This window comes from Pseudophryne corroboree, chromosome 2 (assembly GCF_028390025.1).
Source record: "Pseudophryne corroboree isolate aPseCor3 chromosome 2, aPseCor3.hap2, whole genome shotgun sequence".
Lineage (NCBI taxonomy): Eukaryota > Metazoa > Chordata > Amphibia > Anura > Myobatrachidae > Pseudophryne > Pseudophryne corroboree.
The window spans coordinates 672,419,836-672,440,852 of record NC_086445.1 but is presented as its reverse complement, the minus strand read 5'-3'; the positions used below and the strand labels follow the sequence as shown (position 1 = coordinate 672,440,852).

The 21,017-nt window shown below is 46.3% G+C and overlaps 1 protein-coding gene across 6 annotated transcripts in view; it reads left to right on the top strand.

The window, feature by feature from the left end:
* Positions 1-21,017, top strand: part of RBBP5 (RB binding protein 5, histone lysine methyltransferase complex subunit) — a 508,962-nt gene that overhangs the window by 245,095 nt on the left and 242,850 nt on the right. For all 6 annotated transcript variants that reach the window (XM_063955094.1, XM_063955092.1, XM_063955095.1 and 3 more), the window contains 2 exons: positions 12,132-12,294; positions 12,396-12,505. In XM_063955094.1, coding sequence (XP_063811164.1) covers positions 12,132-12,294; positions 12,396-12,505 — 273 coding nt within the window. The remainder of the gene's footprint in view (positions 1-12,131; positions 12,295-12,395; positions 12,506-21,017) is intronic.

Below are 21,017 nucleotides of genomic sequence, written 5' to 3'. Positions count from 1 at the left end.
TGCTAAAGCAGCACGGATGGATTCTGAATATTCCAAAATCCCAATTAATGCCGACAACTCGTCTGCTGTTCCTGGGGATGATTCTGGACACAGTTCAGAAAAAGGTTTTTCTTCCCGAAGAAAAAGCCAAGGAGTTATCTGACCTGGTCAGGAACCTCCTAAAACCAGGAAAGGTGTCTGTACATCAATGCACAAGAGTCCTGGGAAAAAATGGTAGCTTCTTACGAAGCAATCCCTTTCGGCAGATTCCATGCAAAGGGATCTGTTGGACAAATGGTCAGGGTCGCATCTTCAGATGCACCTGCGGATAACCCTGTCGCCGAGGACAAGGGTATCCCTTCTGTGGTGGTTGCAGGAGGCTCATCTATTGGAGGGCCGCAGATTCGGCATACAGGATTGGATCCTGGTGACCACGGATGCCAGCCTGAGAGGCTGGGGAGCAGTCACACAGGGAAGAAATTTCCAGGGAGTGTGGTCGAGCCTGAAAAAGTCTCTTCACATAAGCATTCTGGAACTAAGAGCAATCTACAATGCTCTAAGCCAGGCGGAACCTCTGCTTCAAGGAAGACCGGTGTTGATCCAGTCGGACAACATCACGGCAGTCGCCCATGTAAACAGACAGGGCGGCACAAGAAGCAGGAGGGAAATGGCAGAAGCTGCCAGGATCCTTCGCTGGGCGGAGAATCACGTGATAGCACTGTCAGCAGTATTCATCCCGGGCGTGGACAACTGGGAAGCAGACTTCCTCAGCAGACACGACCTTCACCCGGGAGAGTGGGGACTTCATCCAGAAGTTTTCCACATGCTATTAAACCGTTGGGTAAAACCAATGGTGGACATGATGGCGTCTCGCCTCAACAAAACACTGGACAGGTATTGCGCCAGGTCAAGAGATCCGCAGGCAATAGCTGTGGACGAGCTGGTAACACCTTGGGTGTACCAGTCGGTATATGTGTTTCCTCCTCTGCCTCTCATACCAAAGGTATTGAGGATTATACGGCAAAGAGGAGTAAGACTAGTGGCTCCGGATTGGCCAAGAAGGACTTGGTACCCGGAACTTCAAGAGATGGTCACGGACGATCCGTGGCCTCTACTTCTGAGAAGGGACCTGCTTCAGCAGGGTCCTTGTCTTTTTCAAGACTTACCGCGGCTGCGTTTGACGGCATGGCGTTGAATGCCAGATCCTAAAAGGAAAAGGCATTCCAGAAGAAGTCATTCCTACCTTGATAAAGGCAAGGAAGGAAGTCACCGCGAAGCATTATCGCCGTATTTGGCGAAAATATGTTGCGTGGTGCGAGCAGCGGAGTGCTCCGATGGAGGAATTTCAACTGGGTCGTTTTCCTACATTTCCTGCAATCAGGATTGTCTATGGGTCTCAAATTGGGATCTATTAAGGTTCAAATTTCGGCCCTATCAATATTCTTCCACAAAGAATTGGCCTCAGTCCCTGAGGTCCAGATTTTTATCAAAGGAGTACTGCATATACAGCCTCCTGTGGTGCCTAAGGTGGCACCGTGGGATCTAAATGTAGTTTTAGATTTCCTCAAATCCAATTGGTTTGAACCACTAAAGAATGTGGATTTGAAATATCTCACATGGAAAGTGACTATGTTACTGGCCCTGGCTTCGGCCGGGAGAGTATCTGAACTGGCGGCTTTGTCTTATAAAAGCCCTTATTTAATTTTCCATTCGACATAGGGCAGAGCTGCGGACGCGTCCGCATTTTCTCCCTAAGGTGGTATCAGCGTTTCACCTGAACCAGCCTATTGTAGTGCCTGCGGCTACAGACGACTTGAAGGACTCCAAGTTGTTGGACGTTGTCAGAGCCTTAAAAAATATACATTTAAAGGACGGCTGGAGTCAGAAAATCTGACTCGCTGTTTATACTGTATGCACCCAACAAGTTGGGTGCACCTGCTTCTAAGCAGTCGATTGCTCGTTGGTTTTGTAACAAAATTCAACTTGTACATTCTGTGGCAGGCCGGCCACAGTCTAAATCTGTTAAGGCCCATTCCGCAAGGAAGGTGGGCTCATCTTGGGCGGCTGCCCGAGGGGTCTCGGCATTACAACTCTGCCGAGCAGCTACGTGGTCAGGGGAGAACACGTTTGTAAAATTTTACAAATTTGATACCCTGGCAAAGGAGGACCTGGAGTTCTCTCATTCGGTGCTGCAGAGTCATCCGCACTCTCCCGCCCGTTTGGGAGCTTTGGTATAATCCCCATGGTCCTTTCAGGAACCCCAGCATCCACTTAGGACGATAGAGAAAATAAGAATTTACTTACCGATAATTCTATTTCTCGGAGTCCGTAGTGGATGCTGGGCGCCCATCCCAAGTGCGGATTATCTGCAATACTTGTACATAGTTATTGTTAACTAATTCGGGTTATTGTTTAGGAAGCCATCTTTCAGAGGCTCCTCTGTTATCATACTGTTAACTGGGTTTAGATCACAAGTTGTACGGTGTGATTGGTGTGGCTGGTATGAGTCTTACCCGGGATTCAAAATCCTCCCTTATTGTGTACGCTCGTCCGGGCACAGTACCTAACTGGAGTCTGGAGGAGGGTCATAGGGGGAGGAGCCAGTACACACCACCTGACCTGTAAAAGCTTTACTTTTGTGCCCTGTCTCCTGCGGAGCCGCTATTCCCCATGGTCCTTTCAGGAACCCCAGCATCCACTACGGACTCCGAGAAATAGAATTATCGGTAAGTAAATTCTTATTTATACCCTTTCCCGCCAGAGGTTAGGGCGCGCTGGGAAACACCCCCTAAGGTGGATAAGGCGCTCACACGCTTATCAAAACAAGTGGCGTTACCGTCTCCTGATACGGCCGCCCTCAAGGATCCAGCTGATAGGAGGCTGGAAACTACCCTAAAAAGTATATACACACATACTGGTGTTATACTGCGACCAGCCATCGCCTCAGCCTGGATGTGCAGTGCTGGGGTGGTCTGGTCGGATTCCCTGACTGAAAATATTGATACCCTGGATAGGGACAGTATTTTACAGACTTTAGAGCAATTAAAGGATGCTTTTCTTTATATGCGAGATGCTCAGAGGGATATTTGCACTCTGGCATCGAGAGTAAGTGCGATGTCCATATCTGCCAGAAGAAGTTTATGGACACGACAGTGGTCAGGTGATGCGGATTCCAAACGGCATATGGAAGTATTGCCGTATAAAGGGGAGGAATTATTTGGCGTCGGTCTATCGGATTTGGTGGCCACGGCAACTGCCGGGAAATCCACCTTTTTACCTCAGACCCCCTCCCAACAGAAAAAGACACCGTCTTTTCAGCCGCAGTCCTTTCGGTCCTATAAGAAGCGGGCAAAAGGACAGTCATATCTGCCCCGAGGCAGAGGAAAGGGTAAGAGAGGGCAGCAAGCAGCTCCTTCCCAGGAACAGAAGCCCTCCGCGGGTTCTGCAAAGCCCTCAGCATGACGCTGGGGCTTTACAAGCGGACTCAGGAACGGTGGGGGGTCGACTCAAGAATTTCAGCGCGCAGTGGGCTTGCTCACAGGTGGACCCCTGGATCCTGCAGGTAGTATCTCAGGGATACAGGTTGGAATTCGAGAAGTCTCCCCCTCGCCGGTTCCTAAAGTCTGCTTTGCCAACGTCTCCCTCAGACAGGGCGACGGTATTGGAAGCCATTCACAAGCTGTTTTCTCAGCAGGTGATAGTCAAGGTACCCCTCTTACAACAGGAAAAGGGGTATTACTCCACGCTATTTGTGGTACCGAAGCCGGACGGCTCGGTAAGACCTATTCTAAATCTGAAATCTTTGAACCTGTACATACAAAAATTCAAGTTCAAGATGGAATCACTCAGAGCAGTGATAGCGAATCTGGAAGAAGGGGACTTTATGGTGTCCCTGGACATAAAAGATGCTTACCTGCATGTCCCAATTTGCCCTTCACATCAAGGGTACCTCAGGTTCGTGGTGCAAAACTGTCAATATCAGTTTCAGACGCTGCCGTTTGGATTGTCCACGGCACCTCGGGTCTTTACCAAGGTAATGGCCGAAATGATGATTCTTCTGCGAAGAAGAGGCGTATTAATTATCCCTTACTTGGACGATCTCCTGATAAGGGCAAGGTCCAGAGAACAGCTGGAGGACGGAGTAGCACTAACCCAAGTAGTGCTGCAACAACGCGGGTGGATTCTGAATTTTCCAAAATCTCAGTTGACCCCGACAACACGTCTGCTGTTCCTGGGAATGATTCTGGACACGGTTCAGAAAAAGGTGTTTCTTCCGGAGGAGAAAGCCAAGGAGTTATCCGAACTTGTCAGGAACCTCCTAAAACCAGGAAAAGTGTCTGTGCATCAATGCACAAGAGTCCTGGGAAAGATGGTGGCTTCTTACGAAGCAATCCCATTCGGCAGATTCCACGCACGAACTTTTCAGTGGGATCTGCTGGACAAATGGTCCGGATCGCATCTGCAGATGCATCAGCGGTTAACCTTATCGCCACGGACAAGGGTGTCTCTTCTGTGGTGGTTGCAGAGTGCTCATCTGTTAGAAGGCCGCAGATTCGGCATACAGGACTGGGTCCTGGTGACCACGGATGCCAGTCTGAGAGGCAGGGGAGCGGTCACACAGGGAAGAAACTTCCAGGGAGTATGGTCAAGCCTGGAGATGTCTCTTCACATAAATATACTGGAGCTAAGAGCGCTTTACAATGCTCTAAGCCTGGCAAAACCCCTGCTTCAGGGTCAGCCGGTGTTGATCCAGTCGGACAACATCACGGCAGTCGCCCACGTAAACAGACAGGGCGGCACAAGAAGCAGGAGAGCAATGGCAGAAGCTGCAAGGATTCTTCGCTGGGCGGAAGATCATGTGATAGCACTGTCAGCAGTGTTCATTCCGGGAGTGGACAACTGGGAAGCAGACTTCCTCAGCAGACACGATCTACACCCGGGAGAGTGGGGACTTCATCCAGAAGTCTTCCGCATGATTGTGAACCGTTGGGAAAAACCAAAGGTGGTTATGATGGCGTCTCGCCTCAACAAAAAACTGGACAGGTATTGCGCCAGGTCAAGAGACCCTCAGGCAATAGCTGTGGATGTTCCAGTCAGTGTATGTGTTTCCTCCTCTGCCTCTCATACCCAAAGTACTGAGAATTATACGGCAAAGGGGAGTAAGAACGATACTCGTGGCTCCGGATTGGCCAAGAAGAACTTGGTACCCGGAACTTCAGGAGATGCTCACGGAAAATCCGTGGCCTCTACCTCTAAGACGGGACCTGATTCAGCAGGGACCGTGTCTATTCCAAGACTTACCGCGGCTGCGTTTGACGGCGTGGCGGTTGAACGCCGAATTCTAAGGGAAAAAGGCATTCCAGAAGAGGTCATTCCTACACTGGTTAAAGCCAGGAAGGAGGTGACTGCACAACATTATCACCGCATTTGGAGAAAATATGTTGCGTGGTGTGAGGCCAGGAAGGCCCCCACGGAGGAATTTCAATTGGGTGGATTCCTACATTTCCTGCAAACAGGATTGTCTATGGGCCTCAAGTTGGGGTCCATTAAGGTTCAAATTTCGGCCCTGTCGATTTTCTTCCAGAAAGAATTGGCTTCAGTTCCTGAAGTTCAGACTTTTGTAAAAGGAGTACTACATATACAGCCCCCGGTTGTGCCCCCAGTGGCTCCGTGGGACCTTAATGTAGTTTTGGATTTTCTCAAATCCCATTGGTTTGAGCCACTCAAATCGGCGGATTTGAAATATCTTACATGGAAAGTAACCATGCTACTGGCCCTGGCTTCAGCCAGGAGAGTGTCAGAATTGGCGGCTTTATCGTATAAAAGCCCATATCTGATTTTCCATTCGGACAGGGCAGAACTGCGGACGCGTCCTCATTTTCTGCCTAAGGTGGTGTCAGCGTTTCACCTGAACCAGCCTATTGTGGTGCCTGCGGCTACTAGCGATTTGGAGGATTCCAAGTTGCTGGACGTTGTCAGGGCATTGAAAATATATATTTCAAGGACGGCTGGAGTCAGAAAATCTGACTCGCTGTTTATACTGTATGCACCCAACAAGCTGGGTGCTCCTGCTTCTAAGCAGACGATTGCTCGTTGGATTTGTAGCACAATTCAACTTGCACATTCTGTGGCAGGCCTGCCACAGCCTAAATCTGTCAAGGCCCATTCCACAAGGAAGGTGGGCTCATCCTGGGCGGCTGCCCGAGGGGTCTCGGCATTACAACTCTGCCGAGCAGCTACGTGGTCGGGGGAGAACACGTTTGTAAAATTCTACAAATTTGATACCCTGGCTAAAGAGGACCTGGAGTTCTCTCATTCGGTGCTGCAGAGTCATCCGCACTCTCCCGCCCGTTTGGGAGCTTTGGTATAATCCCCATGGTCCTGACGGAGTCCCCAGCATCCACTAGGACGTTAGAGAAAATAAGATTTTACTTACCGATAAATCTATTTCTCGTAGTCCGTAGTGGATGCTGGGCGCCCATCCCAAGTGCGGATTGTCTGCAATACTTGTACTTAGTTATTGTTACAAAAAAATCGGGTTGTTCTTGTTGTGAGCCGTCTGTTCAGAGGCTCCTACGTTGTCATACTGTTAACTGGGTTCAGTTCACAAGTTGTACGGTGTGATTGGTGTGGCTGGTATGAGTCTTACCCGGGATTCAAAATCCTTCCTTATTGTGTACGCTCGTCCGGGCACAGTATCCTAACTGAGGATTGGAGGAGGGTCATAGGGGGAGGAGCCAGTGCACACCACCTGATCCTAAAGCTTTATTTTTGTGCCCTGTCTCCTGCGGAGCCGCTAATCCCCATGGTCCTGACGGAGTCCCCAGCATCCACTACGGACTACGAGAAATAGATTTATCGGTAAGTAAAATCTTATTTTTTGGATATATTGAATAGGTCAAATCACGATTCGACCTTTAAAAAGTCGAGAACTGCCGTCTTTTCGACAGACGGCAGCTTTCGACTTCAATTGAATATACCCCCTAAACTCTCAGAAGAAACGTGGGCAACCATAGATTAGTTAGAAGAAAAGTAAATATTGATGAGCACAATTCTCCGTTTTCTTCTCTAGTATCCATTTATCCATTGGCATCAAAGTACTAAAGCAAGCCACTTGCGGGAAGGTAGGGTCCATATGCTGCATACACAGGGGAAGATTCAAAAAAATGTTTTTTCAGCTGTAAGTAATGTTCCCCCAATGAAGTAATTCACTTTTTGCTCTGATAGTTTACAACTGCAATGGGAACCCATTACTTGTAGCACTTGTGGCGCTGAAAAGCACTGGGTTAGTAAAGTGGCTTAACATGTAAAGTACTGGTTAGGGCGCCCAAATCACAGATTTCTCGTTTTATTCCTGCTCGCCACCTGAAGAGGCTGAGAGTAGAAATATGTGCACACGTGCCCAATCGGCGCAAGGATTTTATTGCTCCTTCAGGGCGTCCATTACTTGTAGCCTAAAAAAAAAAAAAACAATTCAGTCACACCCAAAGCATTTTTTTAAGTGGCTGTGCGGTGAAGATTTCTTCCAAACTTGAGTTTGTAGAGCACAGAACATCAAGCTAATCCTGACTTGAAAATATATATATATACACAGAGGTATTAACACAAAAATGGTGTGGGATCTCGGATCACTCTCCCATATTACTGTCTCTGAACCTTGGTACACCCAAGGGAGCATCGTTTTGGAGGTTCAACCCTTTCTGACTGTTGCAGATGGTGGGTGCAGCCTTTGAGCTCCTGGTACTCAAATTTTTATTAATAACCCGATTAGTGATGGGGATCCCTTGGTTTGGGATGCTTTTAAGGCTTTTTTGCGTGGCTCACTAATTTCTAGGGTTGCCCAACTGAAGGTTTTTAGCCGGAAATATGTGGAGGGGTTGCACAGTGGACAGACCCGCTCCTTGATAAAAGAAGATTACTATTCCGTGACCATGATTTCTATATTCAGGGTGACCGTTCAGTTAAATTCTTAGTTTACTTAGCTTACTTAGTCACTGTGCATGCATAGTTTGAGGTGTGCTGAAATATATGTTTGGATACACCTTCCATAGCTGCTGGTTTTTATGCTTTTTTTTGGGATGTGTATTGGTCTAAAGTGCAATACTCATGCTCTGTATTATCTGCATATTTGAACAAAATTGTACTCCTGACCTGTGTACCGACTCCTAGCAATATTTCGAAAAAGACCCATACCATTGGGGGAGAAATCGCAGGCAATGCCCCTTGAGCCGCCTGGAAACTTCACTGGGCAGGATCACATGTGATACATCGCATTCGGCCCTTTTTTTTCATGTGACATGTCGCATGCGATCCCTTTCCCCACTGCTGGAGCCCTCCCCGGGTCGTGCAGCACGTCTGATCTCCAACTCCGATCCAGTGCGCATGGTAACGGGCATTGGATCCGACCTCATGTCAAAACACAGACGATTTGTCCTGTTTTCATCCGATCCGTCAGAATCGGATGAAAACAGGCCAAATTGGACCTGTGTATGGGGGCCTGTAGAGAATGCAGTTTAAGACCTTGCACATGTGCGCGCCTTTTAAAGGTCTAAATTGGTAATCCTCCTTGGGGCACACATTTTTAAAATTAATTCTGTTACATGACCTTGAACGGAAATATGTTCTTTCTTAGCAGAATCATCATAATAGGGCTAGACTTACATAGTAACATAGTTTCTGAGGTTGAAAAAAGACAATTTGTCCTTCGAGTTCAATCTATTTGTGGTCTCCTACGCTGTATTATTTTTAGGACTAATTTTGTCTGTTGCTAATGTTGGCCGTTGTGCTTATTCCTCTTTTTTTTTTTCTAACGATCGTGCGTGACTATGCACCATAACACTGTATATCCTTATCCATTAGGAATTTTATCTAGCCCATTCTTAAAAGTGTTGACAGAGTCTGACATTACTAATCTCTCAGGCAGGGAATTCCAAACACGTATTGTTCTTACTGTGAAAAAAACTTTTTGCTTCTGTGTGCTAAATCTCCTCTCTAACCTAAGTGAGTGTCTACGCGTCCTCTGTGTTGATCTTACCAAAAACAGATCCCTGCAAGCTCTTATGTGTTGTCCCCTTATATATTTGTAAATGTTGATCATGTACCCTCTTAGTCTCCTCTTTTTCAGTGTAAACATGACTTCAATAGGTTACAAATTGGAACTCGTTTCAAAACCGTTAGGTATTTCCTGTGTTTTGAGGACATTTTCCACGTCCCTGGAATGCATGGATGCGTTCCTAAAATGCGCAAGTTGTATTATTTTATGTGTATGTACTGTATATTGACATATGCTAATCCACCCTAGTGCACTATTACTCAAATACTTTCTTATTACCTTGCCTTTGGTTGTTGGGTGTAACCTTATGTGTCATAGTCTTCTTTATTTGCGCTAGGAAGAACCTCCTTTGTGTACTTGCATTTATCTAGATCCTCAACCAGACTGAGAGAATGGGGCCTATTACTATCCAGATAATTTTCAAGAAATTCCCAAAGGGCTTACTTGGAACAGGGAGTATCGTTTGATTGTTTCGTCTCAGACTGCGATGCAGCTATTCCCATATGACTGGAGTCCTGTACTTTGGGAAATGGAAACTGTACTGTTGTTCTTGCTTCCTGTTATAGACTTTTGCAGCGCGGAAAGCTAACATTAATGTGTGTGAATATAGGTAGAATTACAGAGAAGAGAACCACTAAGGAAATCTCTGTAAAGTTCCTGGCGCTGATTCATTTATTCTAACCAAAGCAAACCACCTGCTGCAAGTGTCTAAAGCCTGCCAAGCTTAACACAGAAATAGATACAAAATGGCATTGCGCTGGAGTAATTTAGTAACTGAATGAATAGGTTTTCAATAAGTGTTCTGTCAATTATGCTCAATTATAACAAGGCTCGCTTTTGTCATAATACTTTATATTGTTATAAATAAACAATCACAGAAAATTACACTAAACATTAGTGAAAAAGCATTTCAAATACTTTTGATTCAAATGGATTCTAAACTTTTCATAAAGGGAATTTTAGTGAGTGCTTATGCATATGACACTGGCGTCCCAGTGTATAATAAGCTTTCCGTTTTTTTAGAAGCAAATGTAGTTCAATATGGGTGTGAGTGCGTGCGTACACGAGCATTGTATACACACTCTAATACCCCTTTTTCACCTGTAGCATGGGTCGCAGCCGGGAGCCTGACACCACTGCGACCCGTGCTACAGGCCCCTTTCCCACAGCGCTCACCAACCCGGCATATTGCCGGCTTGGTGACGCGCCATGGGCGGCACTGGGAGATCACATGATATCCCAACGCTGCCCTCCCATAGACTGTGAACGGGAGCCGTGTCGCATCGACATGGCTCCCATTCACACTACACAGCTTACTGGGGTGAACACGTGTTCATTCCGGCAAGCTACCCGGGTAGTATTCCCGGATCAAGTGATTTGCAGGGGGGACCTTTTCCACTAGAAAAAAACATGGGTAAATGCGCGCCCCCGAGCATTTACCCGTGTTTTAAAAGCTAGTGGAAAAGGGGTAGAAGTGAGAGGTTCATAGTCTTTACTTGCTGCTGGGACTGCTGTAATATCTGATTGAAATGGTGTCCTTGGATTTAGAGATGGTAAAGCCATGAATTCAGTCACACAAAGCAACTACTCTGCTTGTCTGCTTCAGCTAGAGATGGACAGACACAGAAGAGAGGAGGAGCTTCCTCAGTATATACCGTCAGGGAATGTGTTTTAAAACTTCTTTGTTCCTCATATCTAGTATAGAGCTTAACTGAAGATAATGGACACCATGGGTATTAAGAAGAAAATGTGTGACTTCATTATCTATTATAAGACAAGAGCTATGAGTAACTATTGTTTGAAATTATAGATGTGTGTATATATATATATATATATATATATATATATATATATATATATAATATACATACATACTGTATATCTATACATTTTTACGTTATTTTTTTGCTGACAGTTCACATTTTATGTTTAATCATGAGTTGTTGTTGTTTTTTTTTTTTGTTAAACTCCCTCTGCTCCAACTGATATTGGGTGGAATAATGGAGTGTGTTTCTGGCAGCGGTAATATCTGACGGGTAGCATCCACTGAAGGAACGTGCCACTAGTTTTGCATGGGTCTGCAATGTTAGACTTATAGGCCCTCATTCCGATTTGATCGCACGCTAGCTGCTTTTAGCAGCAGTGCAAACGCTAAGCCGCTGCCCTCTGGGAGTGTAATTTAGCTTAGCAGAAGTGCGAACGAAAGATTAGCAGAATTGCTCGAAAATCTTTTCCTGCAGTTTCTGAGTAGCTCCAGACCTACTCCTAGATTGCGATCACTGCAGACTGTTTAGTTCCTGGTTTGACGTCACAAACACGCCCTGCGTTCGCCCAGCCACTCCCCAGTTTCTCCAGCCACTCCTGCGTTTTAGCCTGACAAGCCTGCGTTTTTTAGCACACTCCCGGAAAACGGTCTGTTTCCGTCCAGAAACACCCACTTCTTGTCAATCACTCGCCAATCAGCAAAGCGATTGAAAAGCATCGCTCACCCCTGTGTAAAATTGCTTAGTTTTGTGTGCAATTACTTGGCGCGTGCGCCCTGCGGCCCATACGCATGCGCAGAACAGCCGATTTTTAACCTAATCGCTATGCTGCGAAAAACGGCAGCGAGCTATCAACTCGGAATGACCCCCATAAAGAGCACACTAAGGGATCTGTTCTTTTATTCAATAAAAACAGCCTAATAGCAAGACTTTTGACCGATGGTCATTATTGCTGTATCTAATTAGAGGCTGTTTCTATCGGCTGAAAAATGGACCTGCAATCGTGTGATAACATATGGGATCCAGGATAAGCTCCTGATCCTATGTGTTATTACTGCTCCGGCGGCCACTTAACGTGGATTATGCTTCAGGTACCTGAGGCACCCGAAGCATAATCCACGACATGTGTCGGCATTGGGGGGACGAGCGCGCCGCATCGGGGCTAATTGGATAGCCCCTGGCAAACCTATTAGCAGCAGTAAATTACCGCTGCTGATAGGATTCCCTCTAAATACTGTTCTGAAACACAAATAATAAATTCACTGTGGCTTATGGGTGCACCACAGATCATTGGTTTGTGATACCTCTCTTGATTGTTATAATACATTTCTCAACAGAGACAAAGTTCTAGTGTGTCCCATGAAATCTGCTCCTGTCATGCTAACACTATCGGACTCCAGCCATGTAGTCCTACCTGTGGATGATGATTCGGACCTTAATGTTGTAGCATCATTTGATCGAAGAGGAGAATACATCTATACGGGAAATGCAAAGGGAAAAGTAAGGACATCTAAAAAAAATATATTTTTTTTTTTCAGTATTATGTAATAACGAAGTTCATCATGGGAAACTTAAATGTATTTCGATGAATTCTGATTCAGATCTTAGTGTTGAAGACAAACACTCAGGATCTGGTTGCATCCTTCCGAGTTACAACAGGGACAAGTAATACAACTGCTATCAAATCCATAGAATTTGCACGGAAGGGCAGGTAAGAGGTGAATTTTCTATTTAGGCTGGGTCCACACAGTGTTCTAGGTGTCTCTCTTTCTGGTTTATAACTCCCTTCATTTGTGCCAGCACCACACCCATGGGGTTGCGTACAAAAAATGCGTGTTCGGGGTGATTTTTGTGCCTCAACGGGTGTTAGTTCAACTGCCTTTGCAAGGCGGAGAGTGGGTGAAAAAGTGACATTCTTCAGAGTCACAAAACCTAGGGTGGATGCCTGTAAAGTACAATAATCTCAGAACACCTTAAGTGCTTATTTGCAGTACACTGTATTGTTTGACTTAAGGGCTAATGGTGTTAATGCACGAGGTAATGGCACGACTAGCCTTGAGGCACTAGTTAGTGTGGATTTCTGCTTTCAACTCAGGATGATGTGAGCATAAATCTGCTAGTCCTGGGTTTTAAAGCATGTACAGTTCAATAGTCCTGAGCAGTCCTCCCCAGAGCTTAACAAACTCAAACTGAATGGAATTCCCCCGAATGAAGTTTTAGGGCTAAATGTAATAGTCCGCTTGTTGCTGGATGTGCAAGACCAGGTTGGTTATGCCTTGTAAATGATTGCTGCTGTAAAAAAAATGAGCACGCAAACAAAGTCCAGTACCTCCAGCAACTCACAAGCTATTGCATTTAGCCCACAGTCTTAATTGGCAACTTTTTGGTTGTGATTGGCAACCTTTGTGGAACACATCAATGAGGCATCTGAATGTTGGGGAGATGCAGTTTGTGCTGCTGGTCTAGATGGTGACAGAAATTGTGTGTAGGCTTGGCTTGGAACAAGTCCACAGTATCCATGGATGTCAAGGATGCTTGTTTGCATGTCCCAAATTGGGAATGTCACCAATGCCTTCTTAGATTTGGGGTTCCACAATTTTCAGTTTTGAACTCAGCCATTTGGTCTGGTGACCGCTCCACATGCATTCACAAAATGTATGGCTGCTATCTTGAAGTTCAGAGGGCTGATGATCATTTCCTATGTGGACAATCTCTTGGTCAAGGCAAAATCTCTTGATTTAAGGCAAGTACACAGCATAAACACTAGAGTCCACTAGTTGGATTATAAACTTCCAGAAATGTAATCTGGCCCCAACTTCTCCTTTCTGATGGTCGACTCTCAACAGCTGAAGGTTGTTCTTCCAGATGACAATATAGGTTCTTTACTCGGAATGTTATGGTGTTTATTGGCTCTCGGACATATGTCCATCTCTCAATCTCTGGATTGAGACCGTTTTGCCATGTTGCAGAATGAACTGACTGAATAAAATATGGGTTTTCCAGAAGGTTACTCTGAAGTAGATAGAGAACATTTATTGGAAGCTTGACTTCCATCTAAGACCATAAACCCTGGAGGCTTGTGCCTGTCGTTGCTGCACAACATGTCAAAACTATATTTACAAAGATTTTCATTCAGAAATGAACAAATGTTCATCTGATATCCTTTTAGACACCTTACTGTCTGTATCATGAGCAGAGACTGATTGGCCATAGGGTTTACAGGGAAGATTCCCGGTGGGCAGACGCACCCGTGGGGCCTGTTTTGTTTGAGGACATGTGGTCCTATTTACAGACATAATGAATAAGATGCAAAATAATTTGCATATATGAAAACTACTTTGCCACTTAGCCTGTGATTGCAGATGATCTAGTGTATACTCTGTCTGTCTGCTTGGCTGACATATAAGATTGAGTGAATAGTGATTGGGATACAGTTGGTGTAATAAGCAAGAAAATATATCTTTCTAAAGAATTATATAGTTTCCTAAATTCTAAAGGTGTGTCATATAATGTGCTCATAACATTTAATTTTATTTCCTTTTAACTTCCCCCTTGAATTCAAGAAAAAGGGGTAAAGAGGGAGGGGGGGAATTTTCTGTTGCACTGGAAAAATGATACCTTACCTAAACAGGTAGTATAGGGAGGCCCCTTTTGTTTATAGAAATATAATTATTTAATTCTCAAGTGGGGGTGCGACCACAGATCGTATATGGTACAAGCGCAAGCAGAAAGAAAAAAGGCGATCTGTTAGGTGGTGCACTAGGTTTTAAAATTTAACTTTTATTTACTATCCTAAAATATGATTGATCTATCATACTAGATCGAAAAACATTATGCGAAATATTACAAACATATATGTGAAAAGATTACGACAATGTGAGACGATACAAAGAAGAATAAATATGAAGAAGAATTAAAACAGCCTGGGTGTCTTTACTGTGTCTGTGTATTATATATTTACTGTATCCTTTTATTGGTAATTTGTTAAATAGTAATGCTGAATGTGTTACTGAGTATGTTCAAAAAGATTAGAAACTAATGTTTCTTATTGAAGCTCAGCTCTAGTTCTTGGCAGTCAGCCAGATCACATTATGAAACAATGTTTGCTACAGCAGAATGATACTTTTATTGGTTGCATCTAAGTTAGGGGCCCTACACATTTTACGATGCGCCGCCGAGGTGCCCGACGAGCGACCCGGCGGCGGGGGGGGGGAAAGGCAGTGACGGGGGGAGTGAAGTTTCTTCACTCCCCCTGTCACGCGGCTGCATTGAAGTGCAGGCAAATATGGACAAGATCGTCCATATTGGCCTGCATGCACAGCCGACGGGAGACCAGCGATGAACGAGCGCGGGGCCGCGCATCGTTCATCGCTGGAGTCTCCACACTGAAAGATATGAACGAGTTCTCGTTCATTTATGAACGAGATCGTTCATATCTTTCAGAAAATCGGCCAGGGTGTAGGGCCTATTAGAAGGGGAGCATGCATTGATAATCTTCTGCACTGTGTCTTTCAATGAGCAACTTCTCTGATTTAATATAAGTGCTGTTATCATGCAGCAATCATGGAGTGTAATTTAATACTGACAGCTTGCTTATATCGGCCGTAGTATCTGCGGTTAGACAACCTTCATTTTCACTGATTCTCTCCAATGGCCCTCAAGGTGTCAGTTTATATTATTGCCTTATAGCAGACCTGGGGATATTCGCGCTTTTGATCCCTTGTCTGTTACTATAATATGTGTGCACATTATATATATATATATATATATGTGTATATATATATATATGTAGTCAGATAGACACTGAAGATCTTTCTATATGCCATTAATGCAGTGATATTAATCAGGGGTACTTTGATGTAAGTCCGTGTTGAGATAGATCGATTTATAGGGCTACCAATGGTGTTTCAATACACTGTAATTATAATGCATTAATTGCCCCCGTGTCGGTCTAACTTAGAGTGTACTCATATAGGTTCTCTTACTATAATGTAGAGAATCTGTTTGCATCTATAATTGAGGCAAATCAAATTACTGGACAGATGGTAATAATATAATCCAATGTTAGTCTCTTTAGAGTACACTAATTAGTGAAAGCGGTTTATTATCCTAGTAAGTGCCTCTCAAAGTTTGCATTCTCCATCAATTTAATAATTCCGTCAGGAGTGCACAACTAATTAATATATCCAAAAGTATTTCTCTGACGTCCTAGTGAATGCTGGGAACTCCGTAAGGACCATGGGGAATAGCGGGCTCCGAAGGAGGCTGGGCACTCTAGAAAGATTTATGACTACCTGGTGTGCACTGGCTCCTCCCACTAAGACCCTCCTCCAAGCCTCAGTTAGATTTTGTGCCCGGCCGAGGTTGGATGCACACTAGGGGCTCTCCTGAGCTCTTAGAAAGAAAGATAGACTTAGGTTTTTTATTTTCAGTGAGACCTGCTGGCAACAGGCTCACTGCAGCGAGGGACTAAGGGGAGAAGAAGCGAACTCGCCTGCTTGCAGCCGGATTGGGCTTCTTAGGCTACTGGACACCATTAGCTCCAGAGGGATCGACCGCAGGCCCAGTCCTTGGTGTTCGGTCCCGGAGCCGCGCCGCCGTCCCCCTTACAGAGCCAGAAGCAAGAAGAGGTCCGGAAAATCGGCGGCAGAAGACATCAGTCTTCTCCAAGGTAGCGCACAGCACTGCAGCTGTGCGCCATTGCTCCTCACACACACTTCACACTCCGGTCACTGAGGGTGCAGGGCGCTGGGGGGGGGGGGGCGCCCTGAGAAGCAATTATAACACCTTGGCTGGCAAAAATACCACAATATATAGCCCTAGAGGCTATATATGTGGAAAATGCCCCTGCCAGAATCCAGAAAAAAGCGGGAGAATAGGCCGCGGAAAAGGGGCGGAGCTATCTCCTGCAGCACACTGGCGCCATTTCTCCTTCACAGATCCACTGGAAGGAAGCTCCCTGGCTCTCCCCTGCAGTCTACACTACAGAAAAGGGTAAAAAAAGAGAGGGGGGGCACTAAATTTAGGCGCTGTATAAATTATATAGAAAAAGCAGCTATAGGGGACATAACTCAGTTAGTCCCTGCATTATATAGCGCTCTGGTGTGTGCTGGCATACTCTCACTCTGTCCCCCCAAAGGGCTTTTGTGGGTCCTGTCCTCTGTTGGAGCATTCCCTGTGTGTGTGCGGTGTGTCGGTACGGCTGTGTCGACATGTTTGATGCGGATAATGATGTGGAGACGGAGCAGATGCCTTTAGAAGGGATGTCACCCCCTGCGGGGCAGACACCTGAGTGGTTGAGCTTATGGAAAGAAATGAGTGCACGTATAGACTCCTTCCATAAGAAATTTGACGACATGCCAAATGTGGGACAGCCGACTTCTCAGCTCGTGCCTGCCCAGGCGTCGCACAGGTCATCAGGGGCTCTAAAACGCCCGCTACCTCAGACCGCAGACCCAGATGTCGACACTGATACTGACACCAGTGTCGACGACGATGAGTCTAATCTGATGCCCACTAAGGCCATTCACTGCATGATTGAGGCAATGAAAGAGGTGTTACACATTTCTGATATAAATACAGGTACCACTAAAAAGGGTATTATGTTTGGGGAGAAAAAACTACCCGTAGTTTTTCCCCCATCAGATGAATTAAATGAAGTGTGTGAAGAAGCGTGGGCTTTCCCTGATAAAAAATTGGTAATTCCTAAGAAGGTACTAATGGCGTTCCCTTTCCCGCCAGAGGATAGGTCACGTTGGGAAACACCTCCTAGGGTGGATAAAGCGCTCACACGTTTGTCAAAAAAGGTGGCACTACCGTCTCCGGATACGGCCGCCCTCAAGGAACCTGCTGATAGAAAGCAGGAGGCGATCCTGAAGTCTATATATACACACTCAGGCATTATACTTAGGCCAGCTATTGCGTCAGCTTGGATGTGCAGTGCTGCCGCTGCTTGGTCAGATAAACTGTCAGAAAATATTGACACATTAGACAGAGACACGATCCTGTTAACCATAGACCATATAAAAGACTCAGTCTTATATATGAGAGATGCACAGAGGGAAATCTGCCGACTGGCATCTAAAGTTAGTGCATTGTCCATTTCTGCTAGGAGAGGCTTATGGACTCGCCAGTGGACAGGAGATGCAGATTCTAAAAGGCACATGGAAGTGTTGCCATATAAGGGTGAGGAATTATTTGGGGATGGTCTCTCGGACCTAGTTTCCACAGCAACGTCTGGGAAGTCAGCATTTTTACCCCATGTCCCCTCACAGCCTAAGAAGGCGCCGTTTTATCAGGTTCACTCCTTTCGGACCCAGAAAAACAGGCGTGGAAAAGGCGGGTCTTTTCTATCCAGAGGCAGAGGTAGGGGAAAAAGGCTGCAACAAACAGCAGGTTCCCAGGAGCAAAAGTCCTCCCCCGCTTCTTCTGCCAAGTCCGCCGCATGACGGTGGGGCTCCACAGGCGGAGCCTGGTACGGTGGGGGGCCGCCTCAAGAATTTCAGCGATCAGTGGACTCGCTCACAGGTGGATCCCTGGATCCTTCAAATAGTATCTCAGGGGTACAAACTGGAATTCGAGGCGTCTCCACCCCACCGGTTCCTAAAATCTGCCTTGCCGATTGCTCCCTCAGACAGGGAGGCGGTGCTAGCGGCAATTCACAAGCTGTATTCCCAGCAGGTGATAATCAAGGTACCCCTACTTCAACAAGGCCGGGGTTACTATTCCACACTATTTGTGGTACCGAACCCGGACGGTTCGGTGAGACCCATTTTAAATTTGAAATCCTTGAACACATACATAAAAAAATTCTAGTTCAAGATGGAATCGCTCAGGGCGGTTATTGCGAGCCTGGAGGAGGGGGATTACATGGTATCCCTGGACATCAAGGATGCTTACCTGCATGTCCCCATTTACCATCCTCACCAGGAGTACCTCAGATTTGTGGTACAGGATTGCCATTACCAATTCCAGACGCTGCCGTTTGGACTGTCCACGGCACCGAGGGTATTTACCAAGGTTATGGCGGAAATGATGATACTCCTTCGAAAAAAGGGAGTTTTAATTATCCCGTACTTGGACGATCTCCTAATAAAAGCGAGGTCCAAGGAACAGTTGTTGGTAGGAGTAGCACTATCTCAGGAGGTGCTGCACCAGCACGGCTGGATTCTGAATATCCCGAAGTCACAGCTGGTTCCGACGACACGACTACTGTTCCTGGGTATGATTCTGGATACAGTCCAGAAAAAAGTGTTTCTCCCGGAGGAGAAAGCCAGGGAGTTGTCATCTCTAGTCAGAGACCTCCTGAAACCAAAACAAGTATCAGTGCATCGCTGCACGCGGGTCCTGGGAAAGATGGTGGCTTCTTACGAAGCAATTCCCTTCGGCAGGTTCCATGCCAGAATCTTTCAGTGGGACCTGTTGGACCAGTGGTCCGGATCGCATCTTCAGATGCATCGCTTGATAACCCTGTCTCCAAGAACCAGGGTGTCTCTACTGTGGTGGCTGCAGAGTGCCCATCTTCTAGAGGGCCGCAGGTTCGGCATACAGGACTGGGTCCTGGTGACCACGGATGCCAGCCTTCGAGGCTGGGGGGCAGTCACACAGGGAAGAAACTTCCAAGGACTATGGTCAAGTCAGGAGACTTCCCTTCACATAAATATTCTGGAACTAAGGGCCATCTACAATGCCATAAGTCAAGCAAAATCCCTGCTCCTACACCAGCCGGTGCTGATCCAGTCAGACAACATCACGGCAGTCGCCCATGTGAATCGACAGGGCGGCACAAGAAGCAGGATGGCGATGGCAGAAGCCACAAGAATTCTCCGATGGGCGGAGAATCATGTACTAGCACTGTCAGCAGTGTTCATTCCGGGGGTGGACAACTGTGAGGCAGACTTCCTCAGCAGACACGACCTCCACCCGGGAGAGTGGGGACTTCATCCAGAAGTCTTCCAGATGCTGGTAAACCGTTGGGAAAAACCACAGGTGGACATGATGGTGTCCCGCCTCAACAAAAAGTTAAAAAGATATTGCGCCAGGTCAAGGGACCCTCAGGCGGTAGCTGTGGACGCTCTAGTGACACCGTGGGTGTACCAGTCGGTTTATGTGTTCCCTCCTCTGCCTCTCATACCAAAGGTATTGAGAATAATAAGAAAGAGAGGAGTAAACACCATTCTCGTGGTTCCAGATTGGCCGAGACGAGCGTGGTACCCGGAACTTCAAGAGATGCTCTCAGAGGACCCGTGGCCTCTACCGCTCAGACAGGAGCCCTGTCTGTTCCAAGACTTACCGCGGCTGCGTTTGACGGCATGGCGGTTGAACACCGGATCCTAAAGTAAAAGGGTATTCCGGAAGAAGTCATTCCTACGCTTATTAAGGCCAGGAAAGATGTTACGGCAAAGCATTATCACCGCATATGGCGGAAATATGTTGCATGATGCGAGGCCAAAAAGGCCCCAACAGAGGAATTTCAACTAGGTCGATTTCTGCATTTCCTGCAAGCAGGAGTGAATATGGGCCTAAAACTAGGCTCCATTAAAGTACAGATCTCGGCTCTGTCGATTTTCTTTCAAAAAGAACTAGCTTCAGTACCTGAAGTTCAGACGTTTGTGAAAGGAGTGCTGCATATTCAGCCCCCATTTGTGCCTCCTGTGGCACCTTGGGATCTCAACGTGATGTTGAGTTTCTTAAAATCACATTGGTTTGAACCACTAAAAACCGTGGATCTGAAATATCTCACGTGGAAAGTGGTCATGTTATTGGCCTTGGCTTCAGCCAGGCGAGTGTCAGAATTGGCGGCTTTATCATGTAAAAGCCCTTATCTGATTTTCCATATGGATAGGGCAGAATTGAGGACTCGTCCCCAATTTCTCCCTAAGGTGGTGTCAGCGTTTCACCTGAACCAGCCTATTGTGGTGCCTGCGGCTACTAAGGATTTGGAGGACTCCAAGTTGCTAGACGTTGTCAGGGCCCTGAAAATATATGTTTCCAGGACGGCTGGAGTCAGAAAATCTGACTCGCTGTTTATCCTGTATGCACCCAACAAGCTGGGTGCTCCTGCTTCTAAGCAGTCTATTGCTCGCTGGATTTGTAGTACAATTCAGCTTGCACATTCTGTGGCAGGCCTGCCACAGCCAAAATCTGTGAATGCCCATTCCACAAGGAAGGTGGGCTCATCTTGGGCGGCTGCCCGAGGGGTCTCGGCTTTGCATCTTTTCCGA